The 19,015-nt window shown below is 41.7% G+C and overlaps 2 protein-coding genes across 2 annotated transcripts; one reads left to right on the top strand and one right to left on the bottom strand.

Annotated features, from left to right (window-relative positions):
• The first annotated feature begins 1,488 nt into the window (after positions 1-1,488).
• On the top strand, positions 1,489-6,938 carry gpsm2 (G protein signaling modulator 2). Its single transcript, XM_037681695.1, has 14 exons — positions 1,489-1,553; positions 3,551-3,772; positions 3,851-3,986; positions 4,092-4,231; positions 4,347-4,470; positions 4,548-4,663; positions 4,917-5,072; positions 5,162-5,270; positions 5,407-5,536; positions 5,613-5,701; positions 5,767-5,937; positions 6,043-6,202; positions 6,291-6,481; positions 6,579-6,938. The coding sequence occupies exons 1-14, from the start codon at positions 1,489-1,491 to the stop codon at positions 6,747-6,749; spliced, it is 1,980 nt and encodes a 659-aa protein (XP_037537623.1). The 3' UTR covers positions 6,750-6,938.
• Positions 6,939-8,390: 1,452 nt separating this feature from the next.
• Positions 8,391-18,771, bottom strand: wdr47a (WD repeat domain 47a). Its single transcript, XM_037681694.1, has 16 exons — positions 18,614-18,771; positions 17,272-17,355; positions 16,994-17,078; positions 15,673-15,804; positions 15,326-15,502; positions 14,713-15,224; positions 14,440-14,557; positions 13,433-13,614; positions 12,221-12,463; positions 12,082-12,145; positions 11,774-11,931; positions 10,558-10,727; positions 10,315-10,485; positions 10,105-10,236; positions 9,710-9,928; positions 8,391-8,676 (listed from the first exon to the last, which is right to left on the bottom strand). Exons 1-16 carry the CDS (start codon positions 18,769-18,771, stop codon positions 8,534-8,536), a joined length of 2,748 nt encoding a protein of 915 aa, XP_037537622.1. The 3' UTR covers positions 8,391-8,533.
• Positions 18,772-19,015: the final 244 nt, after the last annotated feature.

The following is a 19,015-nucleotide window of genomic DNA, read 5'->3' as shown; positions in this document are numbered from 1 at the left end:
AATTCATTCTGGCATCAGTAAGCTGTGACAGAAACATTCTTGTTCTCAAAACATTTTGCTTTTATGTATTTTCAGATTAATCTGTGCTTTTACTGCAATACGAATAAACTACACTTGTAAGGATTCAGAAATAACAGAACTGTATTCCAAAACAAGATACTGGCCTTTTTGCATTGAGTTGTATATTAGTGTAATCTTGTAGCAATTATTACAGTTTTTATTTTACACTTCATCATGCTTGATGCTCAGCTTTGTTCTTGTTTTCATTCTTGGTGTTTTATACAAGAAACACATCATTTCTCATAGGTCCATCTGCAAAGATAACGGGAATCATTCAAAGTGACCTATTTGTGGGTTGGAATGTCGAGATGGGAAAAGAATAGGGATACACATTTATTCAGATTTAGTGCTGAAGAAATGCGATAGTAGTGCTCTCTTGTTTAAAACTAGTTAGCATTTTGACTGAATTTCTCAGTCACTTGTTTTATTTTTAAATACACACACTGTGGCGGTATGCTACATCAGTTATTACGTATTTATTAATAAAGTGCTTTTTAAATGTAGAGATAAGTAAACTGTTCTGCAGTATGCACTTTCATATGAAGCTCTAAACCATGTAGCGAAGAATGGTCTGCTATATTTTATGTGTGTGTGTGGAGGGGGCTATAATTTAAAATTGGGTGCATTTGGTGGCAATGTGATCCTTGTTGAATTTGGGTAATGTCTGGCTTGGGTCTTTACTTTCTGTAACTCCTCTTTTACCAATGTCACTTGTCTGTTGTTGTCTTTTGTTTTGGTGGAAGTCCTGTATTTATTTATGCTTTTTTTGTCCCCATGAGGTTTCACTCTTAAATTAAAAACTGTTATTTTCTTAACCAGTTATATAACAGGTGTTTTGGCACTCTTTCCATTCAGTGATTTCTTGACCAAGGATTTGCGTTTGAACACTTTAAATGTACTGTACCTGCTTTCTCTGCTCACATACAGTAGGTGTGAGGCTTTAATGTTGTCACCTTATAGAAACCCACAAGCAGTCCAAGTCTGGATGAACTGAGTCACCGTCTTAGACCGACAGCTCAGCTACGCATCTTTTTCCCCACCCCCTTTTCTTGCTTCCTGCCTGCCCTGCTTGTGCACGCTGCTGTTTGGTTGGTGTTGCCATGGAAGTGTGTAGCCAGAAAGAGGCTTCACCTTCAGCATCTTGTGTTCTCTTCACAGAGAGCTGCGAACAAGAGAGGCAGTGACGCAAAACGCACAATATACGAAAGCAGCTGTGTGGACTGGCGCTCAGTTACTCTTCAGCTTCTAACACTCATGTGTTTATCGTTGCCGGTGCGTTTTTAGCAGTGGAACAACTTTGCCACATTTGGTGACTTTTTCATTGGCCGTTAACCAACTCTCAGATTTTTCTTTTTGGCGATTTTTGTTTAAAACGCAACCATTTTTTCCGGAACAAAACTGGGATTTTCCCTCATATTATGTACTTCAATGGATACAAGTGGCTCAGTGGTTAGCATGCAAGCCGAGGAGCAGCCCTTTCATGTCCGCTACAGGTAGGAATTTTACTGTTTTTGGTGGAGGGGACTTGTAGTCACAGGGTTGGAAAAGTAAAGTTTTAAGGGTTGCTTTTAATAAAATATTTATTGATGATTAAGGGATGTGTCTGTAATGTAATATATGTTTTTTTTGCCAAATTTATTAAACAAGAGGCCCAAGTTGGATTATAGAACGGGGAACTGGACATGGTGTTGTCTGTAACGTTGTCTGAAGGCAGGTGTGCTTCTCAAACAAACCATCAACCAGCTGCCTCTTCATACCCAGGTACACTTGCAGCAGGTGTGACCTGTCAAACCCCAGAAAGACCTGCTCCAGTCTTCCATCAATATTTAAACAAGTACTGAAAAATTCATCCCTGCTGGCTTTGTTTATGGCCTTGTGTGTGTTCATGTGATTGGGACGGTGGCCGTTTGTGCTTCGCAAGAAGTGGGAGGATTTCTCCAGACTGACAGGTTGGTTAACGTCAATGAATTGATTCCATTAGACAGTGCAGAGTCTGCTCATGTCTGATGATCTAATCCAGCTACTTAGTGTTCTCCAGCTCCATAATCCGTCAAGTGCATACTCTACATGCATAATCTCAGATGACCAGGTCATTGGAAGAGAGAACACAAGCATATTAGCTGAGAAAGTGCTGATGGAGCAACTTTCCTGCTGCCAGGCATTGGAAGTTAATACTGTGACAACTCGCACGTCTCCTTGAAAGGTTTCCAGTGCGTGATGCTAAAACACCTCTGTGACGTCAGTCGGTTAAAAGTGTTTGTATCCCTGAGGAGGGTAGTTTATTTTTAATATCTATTGGATTGCAATGAACTAGGCTTTAATTAAGTTCTTCTAGTAAAACTGCTCTGTAGGTGTGAGGTTTTAGACAACCGTCCATGCTCCAGAGAAACAGAAGAAACTGCAGTCTGGAAGTTTTCTTCAGAAGAAACCTCAGTAGATGCCACTCAGATGTTCCACGTGCTGCTGCTGTTGTTGTAGGAAACAAAAGGCTGGCAGGTAGGCTAGTATTTGCCACAAATGTAATGTTACATTGGTAGTAAACAAAAGCTGTTCTCTAATTTTAGGCTTAAGACTGCTGAACTGAGCTTTGGCTATTCAGGATATGGTGTTTGCGTTTGTTCTCAAATTATAGCTTGGCTGTGCTGTGAGACAAGCTGCTGCGATCGGTGCTTTTGCGTCATTTCAGTTGTACACAATTGCCCGCATAAGGTTTTACTGTGTGAGGATTCCAGTCCTTGAGGGCAAGTAGATAACCACTGGGCGGGTACAGGAGGAAAACGTGATAAACAAACTGAACAGAATTTTTAGTCAAACTAATCTCCGAACAACAGTTTCCTGAAAAACAAAAGTTGGATGGGTGTTTTTCTTTGCTCAAATTAGCTGCTTAATCTGGAATATAAGCAACCAGTCATTGTCTGGCACTTTGTAAAATTAATTCCCAAACACTGCAAATAAATTAAATTTGGTCATTTGCATCGATTACCCTGTCAGAGAAGCAGAGAGTGCAGCTATGGTGTAATTTGAAAGTGAAAAGCTTGTAGTAATAATCCAGCAAACCATGTTTTATTTTTTTGGTAACAGAATATTTAGAATTTATTTTTCTTTAAAGCAATGACCGTAAACAAGACAGTTATGCTGGTTCGAGATATTTGACCAGAAAAGAAACTTTACTTTCTGGGTCATGTCAAAAGGATGTGAGAGCTACCATAATAAACAAGCCCCCAGTTGGAGCCATTGTTTTGTGTAAATGGAAGGAAGTAACTAAAAAAACACTCCCTAATGAAAGCCTTGAAAGAGGTTTTATTTCCCTGCTGAAAGTGGAATCTGGTCATTTGGTGTTAACTTCTAACCACAGAAGACCTATTTTCACTGATTTTCACCTTAAATTTCAGCGCTCTTTTGGATTCCAGATACTGAGCATCCTCTGTAGTTTAGTTAGTTTTCGGTCAGCCAGAATTAAATTGTTTGACAGGCTCTTTTTCTGCTGTAGGATGGAGGTGTCCTGCCTAGAGCTGGCACTGGAGGGCGAGCGGCTCTGTAAGGTGGGGGACTACAGAGCAGGTGTTTCCTTTTTCGAAGCCGCCATCCAGGTAGGCACGGAGGACCTGCAGGTGCTCAGTGCCATCTACAGCCAGCTGGGCAATGCGTACTTCCACCTTCACGACTATGCCAAGGCTTTGGAGTTCCACCGACATGATCTCACCCTGACAAGGTTGGATACACTTTACCCATACAGCATTCTGCAAGTTTACCACTGTATTTATTATTACTAAAATTATGCTATATTTAGGACAATTGGTGACCTGCTTGGAGAAGCCAAAGCCAGTGGAAACCTTGGCAACACGTTAAAGGTCCTGGGGCGATTTGACGAGGCTGTGGTTTGCTGTCAGAGACATTTGGATATTGTGAGGGACATTAGTGACAAGGTGAGGCGACTTATTCAAACACATAGTTATTCAGACATTCAATGTTTCAACATTCAATGTTCAATTCACTTTCACCCACAACACCTTTCTCCTGGGTTACATTAGGTAGGGCAAGCACGAGCTCTCTATAACTTTGGCAATGTGTATCATGCCAAAGGCAAAAGTATTTGTTGGAGCGGAGCTGAGCCTGGAGATTTTCCAGTGGAGGTCATGACGGCACTGAGGAAGGCCGCAGAGTATTATGAGTAAGTTAACCACTGGATGTTTGAATCACAATATGTTTTAATAATGCAAATATTAGATATTTAAATTGGACAATGAGTCCAGTAGTCTGATTTGTTTCTTGTTGTGGTTGATTAGGTCAAATCTGGCGATAGTGAAGGAGCTTGGAGACCGGGCTGCTCAGGGGCGAACTTATGGAAACCTTGGCAACACGCATTACTTGTTGGGAAACTTTGCTAAAGCCGTGGCTTCTCACGAACAGGTGAGAGTAAACTTCAACAACCCTTTGGTTACCAAGAGTTCAGTGTAAACATGCATTATTTTTTGCTTCTTTTCCAGCGTTTGCTGATAGCTAAAGAGTTTGGCGATCGCTCGGCAGAAAGACGAGCGTACTGCAACTTGGGGAACGCCTACATCTTTTTGGGGGACTTTGAAGTAGCAGCTGAGCATTACAAGTAAGCCATGCATGTTTACATTAGGAGACAGTATTTTATCTTTGTGGCTTTAAATTTATTTCATAAAGCTTAAAAAAAAAAAAAAACTTTTTTAACAGCGATTTTTAGGTCTTCAAAGGAAACTGCATATTTTGAAAAACGTTTTCTCGTATATAAATTTTGGTGTGTGCTCCCTGACATTTCTGATAAGGTAGTTTTAAGTTGAAAAGGAAAAGTCACTCAGATTGTTTTAAAGCTTGTCTGTGTTTGTCAGGAGGTCACTGCAGCTGGCGAGGCAGCTGAAGGACCGAGCGGTGGAGGCTCAGGCATGCTACAGTCTGGGCAACACCTACACATTACTCCAAGACTACGAGAGAGCCATAGACTACCACCTCAAACACCTCATCATAGCTCAAGACCTCAATGACAGGTATAAAACAAACACGTTTGAGCTCTGCTGCGCTTTGAAAGTGCCACATGAATAACTATTTCTGTACGTTTTCTCATTCTTATTTCTAGGATCGGGGAGGGTCGTGCATGCTGGAGTCTTGGAAATGCTCACACTGCTTTGGGGAACCATGATCAAGCCATGCACTTTGCTGAGAAGCACCTGGAAATCTGCAAAGAGGTAACAGCAACTTGCTTTAATAGGCTAGACTTAACATAGTTAAAAATGGCAATTTTTGTTTAAAACAATCTTTCTAACATGCATCCACAAGTCCTTTTTGCAGCGCTGATGTGATCATTTCCCCGTTTTCTTCCAGACTGGAGACAGGAGCGGAGAGCTGACAGCTCGTATGAATGTGTCTGACCTCCAGACAGTCCTGGGCTTGAGCTACAGCACAAACAACTCCACACTTTCTGAAAACAAGGAGATAGACTACAACCAGCATGGTACACAATGCTGACAGACCTTATCTTCATAGTTCAGTTACTCGTGGTGTTTACGATGTATGCTTTTGTTTTGCAGGAGCGAGACCCAGAATGAGCAGACGTCACAGCATGGAGAACCTGGAGCTGATGCAACTCACACCAGACAAGATGAATGTAAGAACTGCAGTCTCAGTTGAAGAATGATGAGATCATCTGTCGTTTTCTAAATTGTTCACTTTTGTGTTTTGAAGGGTCAAAAATGGAACAGTGACATTTTGACAAAACAGTCTAAACCTTCCCTAGCTAAGAGCTCCTCCAAGCTGTTCTTTGTCAGCCGCCTGCGTGGGAAGAAATACAAAGCTGGGGGCTCCAGCAAAGTCCTTCAAGACACCAGCAACACTTTGGACACAAGTCAGACTTCAGTGCAGGGACCACAGAAAGTATGACGGACAGGACACTTTACTTTAATAACTATGTGTCACTACGTGCCTCCTGCAAACATCAAATACCACTTTTTGTTTTAACAGCGGCTTAGTCCCGACATGATCGGAGAGGAGGGCTTCTTCGACCTTCTGAGCCGTTTCCAGAGCAACCGTATGGATGACCAGCGCTGTTCAATACAGGACAGAGGCAGCAGGTTATCGTTAAACAGCGGTCCAGGTTCACCTCCGAGAACCATCAGAAAGTGTGAGTCCACACCGTCCATGAACAAAAGTTTAAGACGTCCTCAGAGACGCTTCATAATCAGGTGCACTGTTTGCTTCTTAATCTGCAGCTGTGTCAGAGTCTGTCAACGTCGCTGGAGCCTCAGGAAGGAGGCTGGGCGAGTCCTCGGCTGGAGGGGGAAGTCTACCTGGCCTGAGACTCAATCAGAGCAGCAACCAGGCCGTGCTCAGCCACCTGATGGCCAACGCTGACAGTGCCGAGCCCGACGACGACTTCTTTGATATGCTCGTCAAGTGCCAGGTATCGGATCAGATTTCAGTTTGTTGCACTCTGAAAAGCACCGACTAAATTTAACTGTAGCTGAACTAGATGTTAAGACTCCACGTTTTCCTCCCAGGGCTCTCGTTTAGATGATCAGCGCTGCGCCCCTCCCCCTCCACCCGTCCGAGGACCCACTGTACCAGACGAGGACTTCTTCAGCCTCATCATGCGCTCTCAGGCCAAACGAATGGATGAGCAACGCGTCACTTTGCCTTCTGCTGCCAGGATCACCTCCAACTCAGAGTGAACTAAACACTAAAGGGACAATATCTCATTTTCGTGTAATCTTTCAAAGGTGTGAACAGCAGTGTGACTAACAGGCCCTGTGTCTCTAAACATTTGTCCTATTGGACAGAAACAAAGCACTGTCAGCATTGTATGTACAACAAACTTTTGAAAAATATTATGCTAACAAGGACTTCCTTTCACAAAGTACTTTCAGAGAAACTTGATGTTATCGTTTTGAATGATTCTATAAAGCATTTCATTTTGTCTAGTTTTTAATACACAACTGCAGTTGTGTTTGTATTTATTGTACTTTTTTATTACGATTTTTAACAGCCGTCCCTCCACAGTGAAGCAACACAGTGTTGCATTAGTATGAACACAAAAGTACAGCGCTCTTCTCAAAGTATTGTGTTTATCAGGTTGTTTTTTTGAGGTAAAAGAAGAACTGTTTAAAGCAGACAATAAGAAATTAACCCGTGTACAGTATAACAATTTTTTTGTACTTTCTGCTCAGATGAGCTCAAAAATAAAACTTGGGAGTGATTTCATTAGAATGTTTTTAAATGCTCTGAAGTATTCATCACAACATCAAAACTAAGACACTTTATTGAACGTACCAACCATAACACTTCAGTTAGCTTCAAATAAGTTAAAATCACTTTATAAAAATGAGAATTATAACGCATTAATACAGGAGCCACTAGCATTTTTAAAGCATTAACTTTAAATTAACACCACAGAAATAAATACATGTATTAGTTTAGCTTCATTTCTACAAACAAATTAAAACAACTACAAAAGCATTATAACTTTAATATAAAACTTTTAAGTAAATTTGCATTTGAAATGTTAACACGCAAAATGTGCATGGAGAATATAAAAACAATGCATATACCTCAAATACAATTTTCCAAATAAATATTCCTGCGCATAAATACACCTGCGCTTCCATTTGAACGTCAATGTGCACACATAGACCTCAGGTCTGCAAAGACTGACACCTACTGTTCTGCCACAGCAGCAGCAGACAGACCAAAGCTTCTGGCCACGGAAAAGTCTCAAATAAATGTCAGGATATTCAACCACAGTTTACATGCTGGACTTCCCTTTGATGCTTGAATAATAAAGTTCCTCGATTGCAAGCAAACCACTATCGGCACCAGCTAAAAAACAAACAAACACTGATTTAATATTTAAAACAAGCTCACCTGCTAATTTACACATTCGGAGTTGTAGCGACGCTCTGGTTACAGTAACAGACGCCACAGCTGACTGACAGCGTTCACAGGAAGAGCTCACTACTGAGACACTGGCAGATTATGTCCGACATAAAACAATAGCAGCGTTACAGCAGTTGTTTGAAAATTATACGAACAGGGAATGTACAATTGCTTTAAAACAATTTAAAGTCTGAAGAAAAACGACTAAGATCATTTCTGTGAAGGGAAACTGTAAGGAAGGCACCATCCTGAGCAAACACCTCCTGCCCTGTTAAACAGCCACAAGTTCACAACAAATGGACATGCAGAAGGAAACTGGTGTATGTTAAGGGGAACCATAGATACAGAATTTAAGCAAAAGTTATGTACAATTAGTTTTACACCTCTAGAACAATTAGGGTGATGGGAACATGCAACATGTGCTTTTGATGTCTCCCATTTGCTTTCCTACAGGAGGGGAAAGGCTCATTCACCTGTTTGTGTTTAAATACGATGGATGGTTAAGACTGGACTTAATGGGGAAGGATAGTTTTAGGAGAGTGTGCAAGTCTTTCAGATTATATCAATGGCTTCAATGTTAGTGTTAAGGGTTGTGTGTCCACAATGTGACGGTGCGGTCAGCAGAAGAAGAGAGGAAGGACAGGTCCTGTGTGTGCCATCGACACTGAATCACCTTGTCGCCATGTTCTCCCACCACAGTCAGAGGCAACTGCTTGGTCAAGTCACCTACGAACACAGGAGAGTGTCAGTAGTTTGGTTTTACTGTAACATTTTGATTTTAGTGTATCTTTAAAAAATAATTTATCCTATTTTCCATCATAGGCAGTGTTACTTAAACTAGAGAAATTGCATTTCCTGCTAAAATGCAGTGTGAATGTTTATTGCAGAAGAACTTGCTGAAAATTAGCTAAAACATGCTGAAATGTAGCTGAAATACAAAAACAAGGCTAAATTAGCAGAACAGAAAGAACACAGATTTGCTGAATTAGGTTTAAATAAGAAGAAATGAGCACAACAATGAGGAAATTATCTGAAAAAAGCTGAAATTAGCAACAAAACAAAAAAACAGCTGAAAAGGAGCTTAAAAAAGCAGAAAGAAACTGAAATTACAAGAAGGAAGTGGAGAGAACGCATTTTTGATGAATGAAAAGTTGAAATGAGTGCAAAAAATGTGGAATTAGCTGCAAAAGCTTAAACTAGCATAAACAGCTGTAGCTGAAGTAGTAGAAAAAGTTGAAACTTTCAAAAATAAGCTGAAAGGAGCATAGCATGCTGAAATTAGCAGAAAGAAGTTAGAAGAAGCACAAAATGTTCTAGTTAGCAGAAAGACTGAAAAGAGCACAAAATAGCTGAAATTTAGTTGAAAGTAGGTGAAAAAATGTTTAAGTTTGCACAAGGAAGCTGAAAGAAGCTGAAGCAGAACAAAAAGTGAAAAGAGCAGTAAAAGGTTGTAAACAGATCTAAAGATCTGAAGGAAGCAAAGTGAGTTCAATTCATTTTATATGAGAAAAAATGGCAGAAAAGGCTAAATATTTCTAAAAGCTAAAGTTGCACCAATAACACAACTCAGCAGGATTGTCCTGAAAGAGCTGAATGTTTTGACATGACTTGTTAAAATAGCTTGAAAACTGAGGAACGAGGATCGCGCCGAAAAAAGTACACAGAAGAAAATGGATCACAATAGTGCTTCATAAACATTCACACCATTAACCCACAACACAGCGGAGGGTCGTCGTCTGTACTGGACCTCCTGACGTACCTTGAAGGTTGGTGACCATGACTTTGGTGTCGTATGAGCCAGTGAGCAGGTAGTGCGCTCCGGGGGAGAAGCGAACAGACCGAACATCGCTGGTGTGTGGCCGATACACCTGGACGATCCGTCCTCCTCTGATGTCATACAGCATGCATGCGCTGTCTTCCTGTCCTGTTGCTAGGAGACGGCCACTGGGATCGACAGCTACGGAGGCCACAGGACTGCCTGCTCAGTAAAGAAGAGGGGCGTAGCTGTATAAGTCACTGGACATGATTAATAAACAAGTTATTTTAAACTGGAGAACACAAACACCCAGTGGAACATTTATCCATTTATTCAGGCAGTAGATTAGTGGGGTAAATACTTGATACACACACACACACACAAGACACCAACTGTACCTGAACCATGGAAAGCAGTCCCCACTACTCTCACGCAGCTCGGCACTCTGAGATCCCAGAACCGCACGGTTTTATCCTGAGACCCAGAGGCAATCATCCAGCCTCCCCACGTGTACAGAGACAGAATGTGACCTGCACAGAACCAACATCAGCTCCTCTCTGGTTCTAAACGTAGAGCTCAAATGGACGTGGCAGAAGCAGTGTGTGTACCTGTGTGTCCACTGAGCGCGTGCAGTCCTTGTCCCCTCTGGCAGTCGGTGGTGTAGATGTTACAGTCTCCTGCTCCAGCGCTGATCAAAATAGCTCCTCCACTTTCTGGACCCTCCATGAAGGCCAGGTCTCTGATGGTGCCATCGTGCATGCTAAACTCCAGGTCTGGCCCTGAAAGCACACGCACACACATAAGAACTGACACCAACAAACTTACTGTTTAATCCTGTGCACAACTCTCACCTGTGGCATTGCACGTCTCCGCACTGAAAGGCAGGACTTTGACGTATTTGTCGTTGGAGCCTGTAGCCAGCAGCTGCCCACAGTGGCTCCAGGCTGCACAGTAGATGGAGCCTTTGTGGTGTTTGTTCCTCTTGAAGCGAACGACCGGCTGCTTTATGGGACTTGACGAACTAGAGGGTGGAAATATGCTTTCAATACAACTGTTTCAGGCTCCAGACACTTTGAATGACACACTTTAGAAATCAGCTGAATAATTTGCCTAGTTCTGCTCCAAGTCTGCACAATCACATATATTCCCCTCAATTCAAATAGTATATTTAAGCATTTTAAACATGAAAATAAACAAAATGTGAATCTTTGTCTATTCTATTGCTGTCGGGTGTTTCAGAGTTCAGTTGGTTTGTCAAAATAAGCACTGGATGGCGCTAATTCTCCAGAAGAGCAGCAAAGGATGCTGCAGCAAGACCGTCTGATTAAAAACTGGAAAATCTCAAATAAAAAAAAGAAACTGAAATATTGAACACGACTGAAAGTTTGCAGACATGCAGCACTGATGGAAAATGGAAATACAAAATAATAAATAAATTATTCTCAGAGGGGTTCTGGAAAAAGTTTCAGACTCAGTCTGTATTTCATCCATTTATTTATTTATTTTTGTACTTTTAATGCAGACTTTCTGCTTAACCCATTTGTTTGTGTACATTATTTAATATAGATAAAAAAAACTGCAGAAAGAAAAACACAAACAAGGAACTAAAATAAGAAAATACAGATAATCAGAAACATGCATCAAATAAAAACTGCTCTCCAAACACATTTACTAAGGACATTTTAAATGTTAGTTGTTTTTTTTTGGCTTGGGACAACAATGTCTCCCCAGGAACAAGTTCACCCCTGGTTTCTAACAGAGGACCCTGGGAAGGACTCTCGTGGACCATGACCAGCAGCAAAACTGTTGGTCAGTTCAGTTATCCAAGAACTATTTCTTTCACCCTGTTATATTTACACTATTAAACATATTATCCAATTGATAGCAAATATTATAATTTAATAATATAATTAAAAATATATTTACTTCAACACACTGAGTGTCTCCTAATAAGCTTTGGACCCCCGCTGAAGGAGGCCCAAACTAATACTTCTGCAAACTATTCATTAATCTTTTCTAACAGTACATGAATGAGGTTGGTGTTCGGTATTTAATGAAGTGCGTTACCTTGGGTCCAGTTTTTCTGGATATGCACACACGCGAAGCGTTTTGGAGTTGGACCCCACGGCGTACAGAGCTCCAGATGGGTGAAAGGCCACGGCTCGGACCGCCTGAGTGTCTTCTAAAGTGTGCACGGCTACAAACAGGGCTTTAGGTTTTTCACCCTGAAAGACAAATGCATTAACGCACCTTAATGTTCACGTTAAACACATTGGAGTGCTAGATACTCGTTGTTCCTGAGATGTACGGTTTCTTTAACAGGTTAGATAACTGTGTGTGTTTCTGGACTGGTTTTATTGTTTGTGGCTCTGTACCTCTTGACTTCTGGATAAAGACCCAGGAGAGTCACTCTGAGACCCTCCTGATGGTTTCTGCCCACTGTGAACAAACAGCACCCACGAGTCAGCTTATTTCAACAATACTGTAAAGCGAGAGAAAAGAACCTCCACTAACCTGGAGACGACAGGGGATTCGTTAGGAGGCGGGACCGTGTGGCCCCCTACGGAGCGCTGAGGGGTGCTGCTGACCACCCCTCCCCCTCGGCTCCTGCTCTGCTCTGGCGTCACAGACGGGGGGTTATTGTTGTCCTCAGCAGTGGGTGTGTTACCATTGCCATTGCACTGCTGGGTGAGCGACTTCACCTCTTCTCCTAAATTCTCCATCCCCACGTTGAGCTCCTCCAGCTTCTGAATGGACCTGTAAAAACAAATCTTCATAAAGGCTCAGCTCAAAAGGAGCATTTGTCTTTCAATCTTTATTACAGTCCATTTATTAAAATTCTCATTAGATGATTTTTCAGAACTTTTGCCTACAAGCTGTTTATGGGCTGAAAGGGTAGTTTGATCTGATTAAAGCTACAAAAGAGGACAAAAGTAAAGGTCATTGTGCACAGCAGCAACCCTTCTGAATATTGTAAAAGACAACGACAAAGAGCTTTTGTATTGATGAACGAGTTGATGTTTGTAGTTTTAACGTTTCCCATCTTCCAGTTAATTCTGCTGAAATGGTGTTAAACGTGTAAGATTATAGTTGTTTATTTGGACCCAGGTTAAATATCGAGCAGAACTGTAATGAGGTGATTGTCCCATGTGGCGCAGCTGATCGGAGCAGATGGTGCTGTGCAGGCTGGAGGGGGCTGTCCCCTGTGAGGGACCGCCACATGGGACCCATCATTTTCAGAGCTTCAACATCACCTTTTCTCACAGCTGCTCCTCCATTGTTACAGGACATGCTGGAATTAAAATATATATATATATATTTCAGTGTTTCCCCTAGGTCACTTGCCTTGGCAGGGTGCTCATCCCTTAATTAATTTTATTTATTTATTTATTTATTTAAATTTTTTTTGGGGGGTGGGGGGGGGGTGTAGAATGCATGAGAAGCAGAGCGCTTTGTCTATAACGTCTTAGCTAGCAGCATCTGTATTGTGCGCCGCTAGCTTAACGCTACATTGCCAGCAGTTGTTGACAAGGACGAGGGAGGGGGAGCGGGGGGGGGAGTGTTGGAGTGAAGAACACTTCAGTAGGCATGGGACTTTCTTCTGTTGACAGGGCGGGGCGCCCTCCTTGGATAACAGTAGAGGAAACGCTGTTTCTTTCATTTTACCAGATGTCTTGATACCTGTATGAAAAGTTGCATTTAGTAAAAGATTTGCCGTGTCTGTACCTGTTGAGGAATGTCTCTGTGAGGCTGTTCTGCATTTCGTTGGGCGGGGGCTCCTGCTGGACCCCTCCCTCCAGCAGCATCTGCTGGTACATTTGCCTCTGCTGCTGTTTCTGCTCCAGGTGCTGCTGCACGCGAAGTCGCTGCCGGTAAAACTCCTCGTACTTCTCCGTTGAATCACGCAGCTGGGGAGGAAAAAAACCAGAGCGTTCGATGCACGTTACGCATTAGAGACAAGTCCATGTAAATAGATTCTACAGGGAAGAAGTGTCTTTGAACTGGATGCAACTGTGAGGTTTCAGAACAGTAGAAATTTCCACTGCAAAAGTAGGGTGATGTCATAGAGCACATATTGAAAAAAGCTAATCAAATTTAATTTCACTGATCATTTATGGTGCAAATTTGCTGCTTTCAGTGCTAAATGTAAAGATCAACATCCTCCCATTCTGAACAAACTGATCATGTGAGCCCCCCCGGTCAGCTCAGGTATTAGAGGAGGAATGAGGGAGAAACTGAGCGCTGACGACGGGTCACTTCCCCTCTTTGTCTGCTTCCTGCCCTGATAATCAGACAGAAGCAGATCTTCTGGACGTTTAGGGAAAAGACAGTCCCTGGCATTGTGCCATCTTTGGAAAAAAGAGGGGGAGTGGAGTGACCATATCACATAGGCTTCAAAGTCTGTTTCTGGGCTCTACGTGGATCTCCAGGGTGACAAGGGAGGCAGAGCAAAACACAATGAGGCTCAAATTAGAAATCATGAGGCAGACAGACAGATTCTGCTTTAACACCATGTTTACAGACAACATGAGGCCATAACCTATTTTAGTAGCTGAGCTCATCGGTGACAAGGCTGTAATTAAATCCATTCAGATTATTTAGAGCTGGCGGCAACACCCCTCAATAGAATATACATGTATTTAGGAACATAATTGTTTGAGAACATTATTCCATTTGTACAATAAAGACAGAAAGTATTGGGTTAAAGAATTTTAAATTTATACCTCATTTACCTCATTCCTGTCAGCAGATCCAGCTGGTGGTGCATCCTCACAGGGAGCTGAGGCAGGATGCGTGTTCTGAGCTCCACCTGAGTTCATCATCTTATCCACAGGTGTGTCAGTCCTGGATCTGAATACAAAACACAACATCAAACATCATTTCAGGTACACAGCCCTATTTTGTATATGATAAATAAATAAATAAAGATATACAAGCCCTTTTCTGTGTTTTGGGCCTGATTTTGGGACGGAAAGACAGATTTAACTCCAGCTCTGAACTCGTACGTTTCAGGGGATTCCTCAAAGATGCTGTGGCAGTCAGAGCTCTCCATCATGAGACTCCTGCTCAGGTTCTGTCCTCCTGCTCCGGGGTAGTGGAAGTTGGCAAACGAGTGAGACATTGGTGAGACGCCTTTCCCTGGCACCATCTCTCCGCCACTCGCTCTTTTATCCTGTCCAGACAACCCGTAGGACAACCCATCCAGTGCAGGGTTTAGTGAGCGGGACATGTAGGTGTCTGCAGACTGAGGGCGCCGAAGCGGGGAGGAAGGATACGGTGAAAGTTTGCTGATAAGTGGAGTGAGGAGGTCAGCGTAGCCGGTCTTAGCCGGCTTGACCAGTCGATCAACGTGGATGTTGAGCTGCTTCTGTTCAAAGGCGCAAGTGAAGACACTGTGGGAGAGGTTCTGCATCCAGGACAGCAGAGACAGGTCCAAATCATCGCAGCCATTACCACACAGCATGTCAACACCCAGGAGGACCTCGCCCTCGGTGATCTCCTCACCCGTCGCCTTGCTCTGCACACAGCAATGGTCAAAAAACGTACGCATTACATCTTAAATATCACAGGAACTCCTTTTAGCTGCATCAGGACAGAAACTAGTTCAGCGGATCTCACCTGGCAGAACTCCACACAGCACTCGTAGAGGACTCCCTTGAGAAGAAGCTGAAAGAGTCGATCCCCACTGGCCTTAAAGCCAGCCTCACTCAGCTTCCTGTCTGCCGGGATGAACTCTGCCACCATGTTGCAGGCCTCCTCAAAACACTGCACCCTGGCTGTGCTCGGGTTCCAGTCCTGACGGACAGAACAAGACTTCAGCACCCAGGAAAAAAGCCAAAACTTCCAGAAAACCACTACAGCCGTTTCTTACATCCACAGAAACGCACACGGGTGATTTGTTGCAAATAACAACAAAAGTCTGCTCAAATAAAGTTAAAAGAGTAACTCGTGGTGACATGTCTTACCTTGAACTCAGCATGGTTGGTGAGGCGGGGCAGTGTGAGGAGCAGACACAGTTTGCTGTAATCATCTTTAGAGGAGCAGAACTCCTCCAGAGCGTGGAGACACTTCACTGCTTCCTGCATGGTGAACTCCAACTGAAAACATCAGTCATACAGCAGTCAGCCACAGCAGCACAACCCCTGAGAGGTGATGTGAGAACAGCATAAAAGTTCTGCTGGACCGTTTGGGTCCTGCGATAACTGCAGATGTTTAGTGAGAGGAGGGAACCCTTTAAATGTGCATCTCTGCATGTGAATTTACATCAGATAGTGAGTGGAAGATCTACACATTTAGCAGGTTTTTTCAGACTGGGATTAGGATTAAATTTAATGGTATGGTATAAAGTTTATTCATTTAAAAAAAACAAAAAACAATTCCATAACAATATAAAAATGTGCAAGAGATTTAAAATGAAAGGCAGCAGAAAGAAGAAAAAAATCTTATTATATCTGTACATTTTTTCTTTACATTGTACATTTAAGAAAAAGATCAAAGCGGAACTGTTAAAAAAATATATATGAAGTAGCTTAGTGTGTTTTTTGTATTAGAATTAGAAAAATTAGAAAGAGTTATTCATTTTGTTCAGTTACTTGAAAATTATTATGATTGAAATAATTGTTTGAAAAAGGGGCAGATATAATAAGATTTTTTCTTCTTTCTGCTGCCTTTCATTTTAAATCTCTTGTATCTTTTTTATATTGTTATGGAATTGTTTTGTACTTTTTTAAATGAATAAACTTTATACCATATCTGCCCCTTTTTTTCCAAACAATTAGTTCAATCACAATAATTTTCAAGTAACAGAACAAAATTAACAACTCTTTTTTTAATTTTTCTAGTTCTAATACAACAAATACACTAAGCTACTTTATATATATATTTTTAACAATTCAGTTTTGATCTTTTTCTTAAATGTGCACATTGACTTGGCATTTTTCACATCACTCTTTAGACCATTCCACAATCCATCTCCTTGGATTGAGGTAGACCTTCCCTTCAGACTAGTTCTGAATTTTGGTTTGACAAATATCTCTATCCCCTTAAGATTATAACAACTTTGTCTTTTAACAAAATTTCTTTGGATATTTAATGGTAATGTGTTATTTTGAGCTCTATACATAACTGATAAAATACTATAATCTACCAAATCATGGAACTTCAATAACTTCAGTTGATGAAATAATGTGCTTGGTGGGTGACAGTAATGCTTAAATTTACTTGTTATAATAGAATAAAAACTACTAAAATCACATTGAAGTCAAACCGCTTCACCTTTAAACTTACATGCTGAGGCTCATCTTCTGCTGACATGGCGTTATTCACACACAGAGCCTCAAGAAATTTCTGCTTTAGGATGATGTAACGAAACCTGAGGGCAAATTCCACATGTTCGGTTTAAAACATTAACTTTAAAAAATGTAATTACTTGTTACTGTAACATTACAGGCTTTAAAGACTCGTTCAACTATACTATACTAAATATATATAAATATTTAAAGAACTAATGAGTTATTTTTTACTAAAAACAACAACAACAAAAAAGATTGAGACAATAAGCTCACCTTTTTCTGTCAAACTTCTCCATGCACTCCAGAGGCTGAATGAACTGAAGGACCTCATCCCACTGGCCATCAAGGATCAACTGCCTGGAAAGAAATAAAAATAAAATACCGTGTTTTTATAGCTAGTTCTATAAATGTGCAAATGAATCATAATAATGTAAATATTTTAATCTCCATTTGCTGTGGTGTGTTTAATAACTCCTGATTAAAAACTCCTCTGGAGCATTTTCTGAAAGAAAACGCAGATGAGGCTGTTGGCTCGGATTCAAGGCAGTCCTTAAATCTATTGCAGGTCAAGTGTGTAATGAGCTCAATCTCAAATGTAGCAGATAAACATCTTCTTTCAGCTTTTTCCTCTTCAGGGGTCTCCAGTGTGAGTCACCCTCCTCCATCTCACTCTGTCCTCACTCAAACTACCTCCATGTCCTCTCTAACTGCATCCATATATCTCCACTTTGGCTTTTTCCAGGCATGTAATATGAGAGTATACATAAAAAAAAAATTTCATCCATCCATCCATCCGTTATCTTTTACCCGCTTCTTCCATTTTGGGTCACAGGGGTCGCCGGTGCCCATGTCCAGCAATCACTGTGCGAGGGGCGGGGTACACCCTGGACGGGTCACAGGTCCATCACAGGGACACATAGAGACAAACAACCATTCACTCTCTCACTCACACCTAGGGACAATTTAAAGTTACCAATCAGCCTAACATGCATGTTTTTGGTCTGTGGGAGGAAACCGGAGCACCCGGAGAAAACCCACGCATGCACGGAGAGAACATGCAAACTCCACCCAGAAAGGCCCCTGGACCGGGATTTGAACCAGGGACCTGCTCGCTGAGAGGCAGCAGCTCTACCAGTTGCGCCACCGTGCTACCCTAAAAAAATTATAATATGAAAAAGTTCAACATTTTTGTGTCAATCATTTCAGAAAGTGAAACTCATTATATAGTCATTATACAGAGTGAAATATTTCAAGCCTTTCTTTCTGTCAGTTTTGACGATTATCGCTTACAGATAATGAAAACCCCAAACTCAGTGTGTCAGACAAGTGCAAGATTGCATAAGATCAATAAAAAATGTAAAAGCATAGTCAATGAACCAGCTTTGGCATACCTTCTGAAACACAGATTTTTCCTCATTATTTGTAAGCCATAAACAACAAAATCACAAGAAATAAAGGCTTGAAATATTTCACTATATGTGTAATGAATCTAACTGAACTTTATCCCACGATATTCAGTTTTTGCTGTTGTACCTATAACATGAAACTTTCTGTTTCACAGCAAGTTGCCTGTGTGCAGACAGAACAAAGCCCCATCACCGTTGTGTGTATTTACCGGAGGAAAAGCATGTCGTCTGAGTAGAGTCCGTTGATGACACCGCTCTCCTTTTCCAGAGCGAGCATGCTGATGTGCAGCTTCCTGGAGTGGAGGAAGTCCAAGACCACCTTGATGATCTCCACCTCCTTCACATTGATGGTTTCTTCTGCTGTCATAGTGACGACGGGCGGTTAACGACAAACGGGGGGCTAAACATAAAGAACAGAAAAACATAATTACAGCTGTGCTTTATTTAACTTTTTATAGGTTTAAGGCTGCAAGTCTAGTTCACTACATCAGTCAGGTCAGTGATTGTGTTAAGGATTTTTTGCACATCCTAAAGTCCATCCATCCATCCATTTTCTTTACCCGCTTATTCCATTTTGGGTCACGGGGGTCGCTGGTGCCCATGTCCAGCAA

This window comes from Nematolebias whitei, chromosome 9 (assembly GCF_014905685.2).
Source record: "Nematolebias whitei isolate Nwh7 chromosome 9, NemWhi1, whole genome shotgun sequence".
Lineage (NCBI taxonomy): Eukaryota > Metazoa > Chordata > Actinopteri > Cyprinodontiformes > Rivulidae > Nematolebias > Nematolebias whitei.
Note: the sequence above shows the minus strand (reverse complement) of the source record. Positions and strands in the feature narration are given on the sequence as shown.

What these genes read in the sequence shown, in the direction of transcription:
- gpsm2 (XM_037681695.1), top strand. Translation starts at nt 1,489, where the DNA reads ATGGATACAAGTGGCTCAGTGGTTAGCATGCAAGCCGAGGAGCAGCCC. An exon ending in TGAGGGACATTAGTGACAAG is followed by an intron (nt 3,987 to 4,091) that starts GTGAGGCGACTT and finishes GGGTTACATTAG; the next exon opens with GTAGGGCAAGCACGAGCTCT. An exon ending in CCGTGGCTTCTCACGAACAG is followed by an intron (nt 4,471 to 4,547) that starts GTGAGAGTAAAC and finishes CTTCTTTTCCAG; the next exon opens with CGTTTGCTGATAGCTAAAGA.
- wdr47a (XM_037681694.1), bottom strand. Translation starts at nt 18,771, where the DNA reads ATGACAGCAGAAGAAACCATCAATGTGAAGGAGGTGGAGATCATCAAG. An exon ending in GACGACATGCTTTTCCTCCG is followed by an intron (nt 17,356 to 18,613) that starts GTAAATACACAC and finishes ATTTCTTTCCAG; the next exon opens with GCAGTTGATCCTTGATGGCC. An exon ending in TTTGAGGAATCCCCTGAAAC is followed by an intron (nt 14,558 to 14,712) that starts GTACGAGTTCAG and finishes TTTTGTATTCAG; the next exon opens with ATCCAGGACTGACACACCTG.